Below are 14946 nucleotides of genomic sequence, written 5' to 3' on the forward strand. Positions count from 1 at the left end.
AGATCATTAGTTCCACATTTTCCTTGGTTTTTGCTGACGAACAAACAAGCCAACATTGTTTTTGAAGAAATTGGTGAAATAAAAAAATTCATGTAATAAAAAATGTTCACAAATTTGAAAAAAAAATCTTTGTACATTAGAAAGTTCGATGAGTTTTTAAAAGGTTCATGAGTTCAATAAAGTTTGTGAATTTGAAAAAATATCACATATGTGATAAATTCATGAATTTGACAAAAATCATGTTTTTAAATATGTTAGCAAATTTAGAAAATAGTTGTCAATTTGAAAAGATAAAACGAAACGTAATGAAAAAGAAAAAATATTTTCCTTTTTTGTATGACTTATATATTTACTTCATATTATTGTCCTATTAACAATTATTCACCATATATTGGTTTGTTTAAGTCAATGTCCAATTCATATTGAATTGTACATTTGGAATATGATCCCTATGGCCTATGTTATTTGAATTGTGATCTAAAATTTGAAAATTCAGCAAGGGTCATGCGCAAATTTACAATCCATCCCAAATTCTCCTAAGTTCAAAAAAAGTTGAAATTTACCCAAACTTTTGTATGCATGAATGAAGTGCACAATTGTCAAAAAAGTTTCCATTCTCTTATAAACTGCAGATCATTACATTCTCAAAGTCTCCCATGCTTTATGTCAAAACTGCAAAAGATCAAACTCACATATGGTAGACTAGTCTCATAGGTAAACCAAACCCACATTATCCTGAGAGTTAAAGAGTCCCCCATCCTACTAGGTGATAAGTTAAGATGTGTTTGCACATTGGATGTCTTTTGAGGGTTGCATCTTGTCGGCGTTTGACGTCAGGGTGACATTGGCAACCGTAGACGTTCCAATAGTGTTAGCCCATCATCAGGTAGGAGTCGTCTTATTTTCTAGACACATGTGATATTGGACACTTATGTATGTATGTATGTATGTATGTATGTATGTATGATGCTTTTAATTTTCTTCCAGTATTCGGAACATAAAAGGGGGTGTTGATTTTATATTTCTATGTCATGCTCAGTCATCACTCATACAATTCCACCAAAAGCAAGTGTCGATCTTGGCAGAAAGACATGATGCCAAGCACACAATCATTGGCACAAAGTTGGTCTTCAAAACAAGGAAGGTATGAGATGTGGTGCAAAATAAAGCTTGACTTCTTTCCTAAGGCTTCACACGGGTTCAAAGTCTGAACTTTAATTTTGATATAAGCAATCGTAGCTAGACAATAGGCTTCTAGGATCTTGCTTCATTGTGTCAGCTATCATAAATCAGAAATAATTTGCTACACATGGTGGTAGCTACACATGCCCCCAATTTTTATCTACAATTAATTTGATAAATTATTTTGAAATATGAAAAATTACTCTAAAGTGAAAATATCATGGTTTTGTACCAGCCAGGCAAGCAAACATGCAATTATGCCAAAAAGGCAAGGAAAAAAGACTGAGAGAAGTGAGAAACGCCCCTTCTACACAACAAAAAGATAATTGTGTCAAAAGGTAAAAAAAAGACTAATAAAAGTGAGAAAAGGTCATCCATATACAAAACAAATGCACTTGTGTCAATGCCATTGAAACCCGACACCTCGTATTTCAAAAATGGCACGTATACCAAAGGGTGTGTAGCTACCACCATGCATAGGAAATCGCCTCTTTATCATAAATAGCACATTACACATACACTGAATGCATATAAATGCAAACTTGTTTATGTTGAACAATATGCCATTTTTCATGACTAGCAAGATCCTAATCATGTTTTAAACTTGACTTCACACCAAGAGCGCCTTTAGTAGTTTCTAGTCCCAAAAGTTTTCAAGAATGGTAGGATTGACCACACAACAAATTAATCAATTTCAACTTTTACATGTATATGTTTTCCTTCATATGGAATTCATGTTGATAGGTACCATAAATTGTGAATCTTATTATGGTTCAATATCGCCTACACACTTCGATTTCAGATAAAAAGATATATATCTAGACATTGTTGGGTGTAGGGGTTGGCATTTGTTGAATTGTGCACCCTCTCCCTTCTCAAATAGAAATGTGCATATCTCGCGCCCTAAAGCACTTGTAGAATTCGGTAGTCATATTTACTCCCTCCTAACACCGTAGGTCATAAAAGGTGTTAGTAAAAATATTAAAATACAAAGTACAGAAATCGAACAAACAAAATTTAAAGTAGCAACCTTGAGTGACACTATTGGTTTGTAACCAAGTTGTTCAACAGCATTGTTGCAGTTGAATGTTCTATTGAGAGTCACATACTTAATTCTTGTGGATGTTAGCATGTGAGGCTGACGCATTCCATAGTGAGATAATATATTATTGTAGCTCCAGTCTACCAGAAATGTTATCGGCTTCAGAAGACATAAAGGGATTCTTAGTCTGAAATGGCTGCAAAATGGTGCCATTAGTTAGTAATATGATATATTATTACTCCTATTAGACGAAATATACCATTTTCCTAACAAAAATATATCTTATTAGTGTAACATTATGTTGCTCGATAGCTTAATACATATACACTATAATTAAAGATAACAATCAAGAAATGTGACTATTTACTTTACAAAATTCAAGACCACATGTACATGTAGCTATAGACATGTACTATGTTCTACAACCAATCCACAACATATAAAATGTCCTTAAGTCTCAGTTGTTTTGAATAAGTACAAAAATGTTGTTTGCGCGTGAAAATGTAGGAACGTGTGATGTTGGTGGCATACGATGATCACTTTATTTTCTTTCATGACCAGTAGACATAGTTCAAAAACATAATATTCTACATGCATGTATCTGCATGTTAAAGTGACTTAGATATATTGTGGATAAAAGAGGTTAAGATGTGAACTATGGAAGTGATATAGTAAGATCTACAAGGGAATAGGGAATTATCACCTTTTGTATCCAAGTTCTTCCAAAACCATGTAAAGAAAGTCCCACATATTCACTGGCTCCATATTAGTTATAAAGTAGGCCTATAAAAAATTGAATGTCATGAGTATAATAAGGTGAATCACATTTTTCCTACTCAGTGATAAATACACATACTTTGCCTCCACTTCTCTTTGCATTGTCTTCCGTAGAAAGAGTTTTCTCGACACATATATGAGCATGCACCACATTCTCAACATATACAAAATCATCACAATTCTTGCCATCACCAATAATGATCTGCAACAATAAATAGTAGGTCAGGTGCTTCAAACTAGAGTACAACTATATAAATCCAGTTGTATCTAAAGTTCTCTTTTGAAAAACTAGATGAATTTAGATAATATTCATGTGTGTGTGTGTGTGTGTGTGTGCACGTGTGTGTGTGTGTGTGTGCACGTGTGTGTGTGTGTGCACGTGTGTGTGTGTGTGTTTAAATGAAAAAAAAAATGTGTCTTTAAATGAAGACAAACTTCACATGACAAGTGTGTATCCTATTATTGAGGCACCCTCCGTGGTTGTACCCATCTGTAGTGACATTGCCAAAAATGCCGAATAGGTTTAGTAGTGTGACCCGGATCTACTACGCCTTGAGACATGTCTTCACCACCATGTATCCATGGGTTGGTAATCATGTTGGTTCCACTGGAGCGGTCATAGGGGTGCATACTCAGGGGATTTCCTGCAATGGATGAAGATGACTACGTTTGGTATTACTAGGAAGACAGACGAGGGTGTGTCTAAGCTTGTATGTGTGGTTGACAACTTTGATGGCCAGCTAATTTTTAGTTGGCTATGGTTCAAGCCTAGTTAGCATGGAAGACTGCTAATTGTCTTAGTTCAACCAGTTTTCCTCGAATTAACACATTTTGATAATGTTTTATGGCCCTTTTATGTGTAAATAAGTCTAATTCCATTCCATGTTCTTGGAAGAAGCACGATGTATGTTATGATTCTACTACATCCTACCTCGGTGTGTGAGGTTGATAATTTTTACAACAATATTCACGAGGAAGCAATAAATAAGGGTTGCATGTTGTAAACTTATCCAAAACATTCCATATATTAACAGAGGTAGGAAACCAAGATTACTGAAAATATCTAGTTTAGAACTATCTTTTGGCGATCTTATCATATTATCAGCAATATAGATGTACTTACCATAATTCCTCCGTAAGAAACTAAAGTTGGCACTAGCGTGTCACCGGGACCAAAGATGCTGCCAGGACGTATACAACAAGTGAGAAGCTCATCTATTCCATTGGCTCTCATCACCAGTTTTTCGGCTTCTGCCTTGGTTTGTGTGTATGCATCAGGAAACTGATAACCAAAAAGCCGCGAGGTTAGCCATACGTACTGTGCCATTTGTATAAAGAGAAGGAAGGAAAATATGCTATGGAGAAGCTAATTTGAAACTAGAATTAGTGATATATACTACTTTCAAAATAAGTGACTCAAAAATGACTCAACTTTACGCATAGTGCAAAGTTCAGTCATTTTTGAGTCACTTATTTTAGGATGAAGGGAGTATAATGCTAGTTAAAGACGACCTAGTGGAGGGAGTGACGAGCAAGCAACTAAATTTTAATTGATTTATTCAATTAGGTGGGCAACCTTATCTGGATATGGTGTTGACTCATCTGCATCAAAGAGGCCATGAACTCCATCGAATACAACTCCACTGGAACTAGTGTATATGAGTGTCTTAACCTTGCATGTGTTACAAGCCTCGATGACATTCTTTGTCCCTGTGCTCGAGATAACAGGAAAAATGATATTTATTTTATGAATACTTAACTTGAATCTACCTGCTGGTTGATGTTCAAAAGATTAACTAAGATGGCGTACCCTCGACGTTGACCTTGTAATGGAGCTGGAAGTTGTTATTGATCTGATTCGCGGCAGCAGTGTGGAAAACAGTTTCTACCCCTTCCAAAGCTGTAGTGCACAAGGCATGAATGTACAATAACTCTTGTGGTTAAAACTTAAGCAAGATCTTCTTCTAGTCAAGAATCAGAGATCAATGATTTAAATTGCTAGCTATAGTTACGATATCGATTTTTGGAGGATAAAAAACGAAGCTATGTCACTTTTTGCCGCTATCCTAGCTATAGTCACTATAGCGCCAAATAGCTGCGCTATCGGGCATAGCTCGCGACCAACTATTAACTTATAAGTGTACAAACGCCACAAATAACGTATAATAATTTATACATGTGGATTTATTTCAATATGATCACATATATATAACTAAATAGGATGAGAAGATAAAAATCGTAATGACGTAGCAGACAATTGTTTTCGGGAGGCTGTTTTCTATTGGAGCTTCGGCTGTCATCCAATGCCATATTCTCCGAAGATTGAGGAACAAGAGAAGATCCATTAAAAGAGGTCCTCTGCTGAGAGAAAATCAAAACAGTAACATCAAATCATAAACTACAGGAAAGTTGTCTCTTTATTATAGGGATTTACCCATAAGGGAGATGCACACAGGAACAGAACAAACTTCATATATATACCTTTTTTACCCAATCAAGAAACAAGATCGGACGTGATTCCGGTTCGTCTCCATTTTAGTGACACTCTCTGTCGAGCAAGGTAGCCTATAAGTCATCAAAGGGTTTGCTTGAATAATGTGTAACCATTACACATTTGGAAGTTTCCCACGGTAATCTAATATCTTTTAAAGAAAATGACGTGAGAACCCTTAAGGTTTTTGGATCATATTCTTCTCCATTTCCTTTTCGGATGCATCGCCGGCACCATCCGTATTCCAAAGGATGCGGCAATTTTGAGGGCCAGATTTCTCCATTAGCTCCGCTAGGATTGATGATTTCTCAATATAAATTATCTCTACTAGTGTCATAAGCTTCTCTTGGGATAACGCCGAGGTTTTCCTAGTGGCATCAAGATGCACCAAATTGAAATAGATTTTATCTTTGCAAAGAGGTACATGAATGGTAGGAGATGCATCCATATCCATGATTGGAGATAAATCCATTGGTGGATTCTGGCGACTTCCACTAACACTCAGGATGAGGAAACTAGGGCCCTGTTTGGAACCACAATAGGTTATGATAATCTGGATTATGAAGGTAGATTATATAATCTGGTTTATAAAAATAATACAGGTGGACATGTTTGGAGGCCAGATTATATAAACTAATCCAGGTTTTACATTGCATAATGACCTGTTTGCCCTTTGTTTTTTTTTAAGAGGAGGGTGGTGGTGGTAGGAATGTAATTATCTCCAACTTTACAAGGATAATGGGTCATTAGCAATCCATAATCTGATTTTAGCTGGTGTAGAGTAGATTATGAGTTTTTAATAATCTGTCCATCTAGTTTTTATAATCTACACCATAATCTGTCATGTTTGAAGACATAACAGATTATAAAAACTGGATTATATAATCTGGGTGGTTCCAAACATGGCCTAGGAAATAAAAGAAATCATCTACCAATATGTTGATTAGTTAAATTACTCTTTAGTACTCACTTGTTGAATGCCTTTTCGTTAGACATTTTTGCCCTTGGTAGAGATAGAATCGGAATCAATATTGTCTATCCCGCTGAACAGACTATTTACCCTTGGTTGGAGAAGGCCACATGACCTAGATCACATTTAATCATTTCCTATGCTACCTAAACAAGGAATTGGATAGATTCGCTTTTGTCTATAGCATATCTTAGCTTTTTTTTTTATGTTTGCTTCTAACTTGTTACGATATAGGAGTACGTAGAAAGCTATCAACGTATATGCTAAAAAAAAGCTATCGACGTGTGGAGATTGCACATCCGAAGAAAGCTCCAGATCTGTTTTTCAGGGGGAGGCGATTTCACATCTACGACTCACATATGATTCTACTCCTTCCGTCTCAGTTTATAAGTCTGTCACATATATCTAGGTCGTCAATTTGACAAACTTAATGAGAGACATGTATAACAAAAAAAATATCATTAGAAATTTTAGATGTTCTATTTTCTAATGATATATTTTTATGTTAAACAATATATTTTATATAAATCAAATTAACGATCTAGATACACATACATGCCTTCTAAACTGTGACAGAGGAAGTACCATTCTACCACTTCACTTCAATTTCAGGTAGTATTTTAGAAGGCCAAGATCGCTCATCTGAAACAAATCCTACATCTGCTTCTTGAACTGCCTAAAGGCATCGTTACAGGTACCGGAGATGGTCAGATCATCAACATAGACTCCAACGAGCAGGAAGTGGTTATCTTTCCCGCGTCGACACAGTGCATGATCCAGTTCACAGCGCTCCAAAATACGCTCCGTACGTCCATACTCTTCATAAGCCTGCGGGCCATCTCCACCATCCGCTGGTTTCACCGCTCGACGACACCGTTTTGTTGCGGTGAGTACGGCGCCGTCGTGTGCCTTAGTATGCCCAGCTCCTCCCAGTAAGCGGTGAACATATTCGAGTTGAATTCGTCGCCACGGTCATTTCGGAACGCCGTGAGCTTGCCCCGCTCTGCATCTCCACAGTTGCCTTGATTTTCCTTAAGAATCTCAACGCTTCTTCCTTGGCCCTGAGCACTAGCTTCCACCAACATGTATCTACGATGATCATCGACAATGAGCGGGAAGTACTTGTTACCTCCCAATGTTTCCGGCGAGATAGGGCCACACAGGTCGCCATAGACGAGATCAAGCACATGCTCCGTGCGGTACGCCGATGCGTGGGGGAACGGCGTGTGATGCGTTTTTCCAATGGTGCAGCCCTCGCAGAACTGCTCGACGTGCTGGATCGCCAGCATTCCACGCAGCATTGCCTTCACACTCAGATCGTGCAGTCCTCGAAAGTGAATATGCCCAAAGTGTGCATGACAACGCCAAGCCGTGTCGACGCCGCCTGCCAGGACACACACGGGCGCGGCCAGGTTCAGTGACATGGCGTAGAGGTGATTTCCCGTCCGCTTTACTTGTGCAGCATCCGCTGTCTGTCATAGAGGCAGAGCGCGCAGCCCTCGATCACAGACTTGCAACCATGCTCGTCGAGCTGGCCAAGGCCGACGATGCTTGTTTTCATCTGGGGTATGTGGTAGAGGTCCGAGAGCGTGTCGTGCTCACCCTCCTTGCACGAGAACATCACCACGTTGAGTCCGCGGATTTGCACCACAGACCCATCACCGAAGCGCATCGTGCCACGCACGGACTCGTCCAGCTGTGCGAGCATGTCGCGGCGCCCCGTTATTTGATTGCTGGCACCTGGGTCAAGGTACCAGCCACATGATGCGCGCCTCGTTCAAGAAGATCTCCTCGGGCACCGGCCGTTGTGCAGTCGCGGCGAGCAGGAGACCAGGTTGCTCTACACCGACCTTCGCCACGTTCGCGTGTTGCTCCTACTGCTCACGGTCCCTTGCTTTCTTGGAGCGCTTCTTTGCCCAGTGGCCTGTGATGCCGCGGTAGCGAGAGTCGCCCTTTTGTTTGGGTGCCACCGTACCGCTGCTGCCCCGCGTGTGCCTTGGCCATGGCCACCGCTGCCTTGCTGCCCTTTCAGCTTTCCGTTGCCCTTTCCCATTTTCTGTTTAACTTGGCTGCTGATTGCTTGACCAAAATGGTCCTTAAGGCACAGGAGAATGGTCTTTTTACAGGTTTGGCGTCTGATTTGGTAGAACACGGGGTTGCCATCTTGCAGTATGTAGATGACACCATCCTTTGTTTTGAAGATAATCCTAGGGAAGTGTTAAACATCAAGCTTTTGCTGTATCTTTTTGAAATCATGTCGGGCTTGAAGATTAATTTTCTAAAAAGTGATATTTTTTCAGTTGGGGCTGATGATGATACTGTGAGAAAATATGTTGAGATGTTTAATTGCGAAATTGGAAATTTTCCTATCAAATACCTGGGTGTCCCTGTCAGCTACGCTGGCCTCAAGGGCAGTGATTGGATGTTTGTAGATGATAAGTTTGTCAACCATGGTGAATCCTGGATAAGTGAGACTTTATCTAGTGGGGGCAGGCTTATCAAAGTTAATGCAGTGTTATCACATATTCCCTCGTATTATATGTCTATGTTTTTGATTAATAAGTCAACCTTGGAGAGATGGGATAAACCTAGGAGAAAGTTCTTTTGGCATCGAAATGGCAAGAAGAGAGGGTATCATATGGTGAAATGGGGAAGAGTTTGTAGATCTAAAGGGAAAGGAGGGCTTGGAGTCAAGGACTTGAGAAAGCAGAACATCAGTCTATTGACCAAATGGTGGTGGAAATTAGATAAAAAGAAAGGATTGTGGCAGGACATTGTGAGGGCCAAGTATTTTTAAAAATCATCTGATGCGTTAGTTAAACAGAGAGCCAGTGATTCCCCCTGCTGGAAAGCGTTTCTGAAAGTGAAAGATTACTATATGGCTGGTAGAGGTATTCAGGTTAACAAGGGCAATATTGCTAGTCTTTGGTTTGGTGATCTGGGTGATAATTTCATTCTGAAAGATAAATTTCCTGATCTATTTGAGATTTGTATAGATCAGAATAATACGGTAGACAAAGTTGACTCTATGAATCCTTGTTCTTCCTTTCGAAGAAGGCTTACCAATGATATGCTCATGGAATGGAATGAGCTTAAAGATTATGTTGTGAAGAAGATGGATAGAGAAAAAGATGATGAAATCTACTGGAAACTTGATAGTTCTCAGGAATACACTACTAGATCTATGTATCGCTGGCTAGAGAGAAATTTGGCTGGCTCTAACTATAAATGGATATGGGGGACAAAAATACCTTTGAAAATCTAGATCTTTATGTGGAAATTGTGCCAAGAAGCCATTCTAACTAGAGACAAATTGAAAAAAAGACACTGGAGGGGGACCCAACATGTTCATTTTGTGATCAGCTGGAGTCTGCCCAGCACTTGATGTTTCTTTGCCCTGTTGCTAGAGTAGTTTGGAGGACGGTGGGCTCAATGTTGGGTACTGAGTGTGGACCTAACTCTATGTGGCAATATTATGCATGGATGAATGCATTCTTGCCTGCGTGTAATGATGTTTATACTATTGGCCTTGTTGCGATATGCTGGGCGATATGGCTGGCGCGCAACCGTGCTACCTTTGAAAAAAAATGGATTAATAGTCCTTTCGAAATTGTTTTCATAGCATGTGCTTTTATATTATATTGGGCAGGTCTGCAGAAGTCGAAAATGGCTGAGGTGATTAAAAAAGGTGCTGAGATGCTGAAAGAAAATACATCGCAATTGTTGCTGCTCTGTGGACCTCCAATGCCAGAATCCAGCGAGCAGGGTAAGGGAGACGACAAATGGGATGAGTGGTGAACTGCTGGGCTGTGGATCAAGCTGGTGGAGAATGCACTGATGTTGGTGTTCCATTTGGTCTTTTGTTGTTTATGTTTTACTGGCCCTGTGTGGTCTATTGTAGTACTGGTGACTTCTGGTCTTGTTTGTGGTAGAACGGAACTGACTGTGATACTTGGTGGTGGTTTTTCTTTCCTAGTCTCTGGTAGGTTTGGGTGATACTAGGTTTTCGCTCCATAATCTTGTGTTCCTGTTTCCTGATGACAGGCGTAGACGGTGGGTTTTCTGGTATTGCCCTGAACTCGCTTCTCCCTCTTTCCCTTGTTCTTGTTCTGACTCGGAGAAAAACTATGTATCTCCATTATGCCTTATAATGGAAAGGGGGGGAGCCCGGTTCGAAAAAAAAAACTTTTCGTTGCCGCGGCCGCGGCTGCCGCTTGACGAGCTACCACTCTTGCGTGTAAAGAGAAGCTAGTCGCCTGACGCAGGTGCTTGCTCGTGCTCGTGCTCTTCGACGACCAAAAGAGAAGCTAGTCGCCCGACAAGGGAGAGCTGCTTGGTGTCAGCGAGGGACTCGGTCGCCACCACCATCTCACGGTACGGTCAAGGCACCGTCCGGAGCACTTTGAGGATGGCTTGTGCTCGTCCACGGGATTCTCAAGGGCTTCGAGATCGTCAATGATCATCCTGAGTCGCATCACATATGACTCGATGCCCTTCTCATCCATGTACAACAGGATCTCGTACTCCGTGCGCCGAGACACCGCCGACGTCTGGAATGGGTCGAACACCATCGACGCTTTGATGCCAAATGTTGTTGCAGGAACCGGCTAGCGTGATCGATCGGGAGAGAAAACGAACGAGATAGGCAAGAGTTTTGTGCTGCTAATGTACTGCAGCATTTCTGACGCTATTCTTATTTAACTGAACTCACAACGAGCTTCTGAAAACAAGTAAGAATTGATCACCCTCGTCGAGCTTACATGTCGTACCATCCCACGATGCTCGATCGTGCAGAGCCCTACCCGCTCGCAATAAGGAATGCATGATCCATGCCATTCCATGGCGATTTCTACGACAAACAGAAGACTAGCTAACTATAACTAACTAAAACACTGACTGAACCATACGTGCACATGCACACGCTTACAGTCAGAATTATTCAGAGAAATAAACTTGCTAAATCTGAAACTATGTATGTGAGCAGATTATCCAACATCGTCGACCGCACTCCTCGGCAATTACAACAGCGCACGGAGTTACATGTGCCGGGCCGTCGGATGACTGCCGCCGGTCGTGCTCCACAAGCGTTGTCAGGTCAGCAAAGCCATGCGTAGTTCGGTAGCACGCCGCTGGAAGCGGTGATGACCGAGTTGCCGTCCATGTGGTCTCCCTCATCGGCCACGGGGTGGCGCTGGCCGCTGATCGAAGGGTTCCTCCTCATGATACTCAACAACAGTTAACTCGCGCTCTAGTTTGTCACCATTAGGGCCGTCGGGGTGGGATGGATTGGTGCATTGGATCACCGGGAATTAATCTGGGAGTGGCTCATGGTGCTGACGTTCGCATTACCGACGATACACACATAACATCATGGACGAGGTCGAAGCGGGTTGTAATGGCGGCGGTGGCGGCCTCCGCTGGTCACTACGGTGCGGGCGGTGGCCCTCAACGATCATGACAAAGATATCAAGGGGTGCAATAGCGCATCTGGTTGCTTCTCAATGTATTTGTAGCTAGGCACGACGGTGGTGGTCACGTGTCGCAGTCACTGATGGCGCCTTCAGTAAAGTTTTGGTGCTGATGGGCAAGGGCGCCAGCTTCTTGCACCGGCACGACCTGGATGCCGCAGCGTGACTCGTGTTGGTATGGAGTGAAAGAGAATTCTGCGCGGAGACATGGGTGTCTAGCTAACGGCCGTGGCGGTGGTCTAAGAGCATCTTCAGCCACGACTTGTAAATTCGGGGCTCTCAAACGTCCGTGGACTCGTTCGGTCAGTGACTGGGCATGTTTCTTATTTATCCGTCTGTGTAGTCACACTTCTCATTTTCTTTCTCATATGTTCGGTCACTTGCACGTGATTAATGAAAAGAAAGAGACAGAAATAAAATAATGAATAAAGAAAAGAAAAAGATGGTGCGGGATGGGTCGCATCCTATGTGGCGGACTGACCGGACGCGTTCGTAAATCCCCATATCTTTTTCATATTTAAGATGAATATTAGGGTTCGCGGACAGTCCGGACATATAAGGACGTCGGTTGGATCACTTTTTTCTTCTCTCTCCTGTCCGGTCCTTGATCGGACGCGTCCGTGGACGTATGAAGGCTCATGTGAGGGTTGGGTTGTAGATGCTCTAAGGTGGAAACACGCCCCACCAATTTGCTAGTGGCTTTTGGTGCACTAAAGGAGGCGACTATGGAACGACCCGTCATCAAGATGGTACACTTTATATCCGGAGTAAAAACTTTTGTTCTGGCCTTTATTGGCTAGGCTCAGCAACAACACACTTGTGGTGTTATCTTGTTAAAGGCGTTATGTAATTTATGTTTTACAAGTCTTCACCGACTGATCTTTGCAATCAGAATGAAAATCCATTTTCAGAATGTCTCTGATCGGGAGTGATGACCATGACATAACGGGATTTATCCCTGCATGAATGCGTTGATCTGGAATGAGTAAGACTTCACCATATGTGTTTATATTTCTTATCTTGGAAAGGTTTGGCCAGTGGTTGTGTTTGGTATGTACTTTGTTGAATAATTATTAAGACTTGTTATATGTATCGCAATGATGCAGAGCTCAAGAAAAAAAAACTACCGACTTACATGTTGGAGCCAAGAAAAATATGGACAAAATACCATGGGTACACTTGGTACTTTTATAAAGGAAAAAAAACATTATTCAAACTCAAGTGTGTTGCACTAAAGGAGGCGACTATGGAACGACCCGTCATCAAGATGCTACGCTTCATGTCCGGAGTAAAAACTTTTGTTCTGGCCTTTATTGGCTAGGCTCAGCAGCAACACACTTGTGGTGTTATCTTGTTAAAGGTGTTATGTAATTTATGTTTTACAAGTCTTCACCGACTGATCTTTGCAATCAGAATGAAAATCCATTTTCAGAATGTCTATGATCGGGAGTAATGACGATGACATAAGGGGATTTATCCCTGCATGAATGCGTTGATCTGGAATGAGTAAGACTTCATCGTATGCGTTTATTATTTCTTATCTTTTAAAGGTTTGTTCAGTGGTTGTGTTTGGTCTGTACTCTATTGAATAATTATCAAGACTTGTTATATGCATTGCAATGATGCGGAGGCCAAAAATGAAACGGAAAAAAACTACCGACTTGCATGTTGAAGCCAAGAAAAAGATGGAAGAAATACCATGTGTACATTTGGTACTTTTTTCATAAAGGAGCAAAAACATTATTCAAACTCAAGTGTGTTTGGAAGCTATGAACTCAGAAAATGTCTGAGTTGGAGATAAAGAAAAATGCAAGGAAGCTAGCAATGCCTTCTGACAAAATAAGATGGCAAAATAATAGAAGTACCTACACTAGAAATATTTTTTAAACATAACAGGAGTACCTTCTGTGAGCTGGGCCAATTGGCAGACGTCGACAGAGATGTAGGCGGCGCGGCCGTCGCGGAGGGCGGCGCCAAGGAGCCCATCATTCTCGGCAGGCTCCATGGCGACGTCGGGGCCGAGGTCGGTGATCCGCACACACCAATCTCCAGAGCGGAGCAACGCCGCCACGAGGTGCCTCGCCATGAATCCCCGGCCGCCGGTCACCGCGCATAGCCGACGTGCTTCCTGGCTGGCCGGTGAAGGATCCATGCATTCGCGCGCTAGCAATGCAAGGAGATCGACGACGAGGAAGGAAATGCTAAAACGGTCGTGCGTTTCTGGCCGTTAGGTGGACAACATTATGCCACGGCCGGCAAATTTAAACATGTGCGACTCTGCATTGCTGTACCAGTGACCTAATCTACTGGAGTATATAGAAATACTCCTACCAAATATGCAAGAGAATTAATTAATGGTAGGTCGATCTGATCCAAGACAGTCGTATGCTGCACCGCACATGGGCTGCTCACATGCTGGACAAAGTATATCACGCTACCTGAAGAGAAGTATCATCATGTATGTTAACTAGACAATTTTAATAAGTTCATATAATATTCATGTTGTTAAAGTATGGTACTCCCCATGGTGAGTGGCCTCACTACATTAATAAGATGAGAGAAATGTATATATCATTACCCTAAATTCATATGAAAGAAACTTTCCAATTCCAGTAGCTTATCTCCTAAATTTGCTTAATTAGACCTTATGTTACTAGTGAAGTTACTCCCACTATGAACAGTCTCATAATGAATAGTGACATATGTATGGTGTCATGCAAGGCTTTATTTATTTAAATATTGACTTATTCTGTATTCGGTGCGATATGTTATTTAAACATATTTATGTTATCACAAACACCTCTTTCCTCATTAACACTTTGCCACATACTAAGAAAAATTACCTTGGGATACATTATGTTACAAGTAGTTAAGTTACTCCCAACATGACCAGCTTCAATGATTGAGAAAGCGACCCATGATAAATTAGCATCAACAGGACACCCGCCCGAATTAAATACGGTATTAATTTGTGCGTGCTATAGCACTGAAAGAGAAAGTGAATGATAAATTAGTA

The 14946-nt window shown here is 41.3% G+C and overlaps 1 protein-coding gene across 1 annotated transcript; it reads right to left on the bottom strand.

The window, feature by feature from the left end:
* Positions 1-1673: 1673 nt before the first annotated feature.
* Positions 1674-14204, bottom strand: LOC123410796 (3beta-hydroxysteroid-dehydrogenase/decarboxylase-like). The gene is made up of 8 exons (XM_045103736.1): positions 13833-14204; positions 4812-4901; positions 4578-4711; positions 4125-4283; positions 3081-3203; positions 2928-3007; positions 2213-2420; positions 1674-2126 (listed from the first exon to the last, which is right to left on the bottom strand). The coding sequence occupies exons 1-8, from the start codon at positions 14080-14082 to the stop codon at positions 2058-2060; spliced, it is 1113 nt and encodes a 370-aa protein (XP_044959671.1). The 5' UTR covers positions 14083-14204; the 3' UTR covers positions 1674-2057.
* Between the last annotated feature and the right edge of the window lie 742 nt (positions 14205-14946).

The sequence above is a fragment of the Hordeum vulgare genome, chromosome 7H (genome assembly GCF_904849725.1).
Source record: "Hordeum vulgare subsp. vulgare chromosome 7H, MorexV3_pseudomolecules_assembly, whole genome shotgun sequence".
Classification (NCBI taxonomy): Eukaryota; Viridiplantae; Streptophyta; class Magnoliopsida; order Poales; family Poaceae; genus Hordeum; species Hordeum vulgare.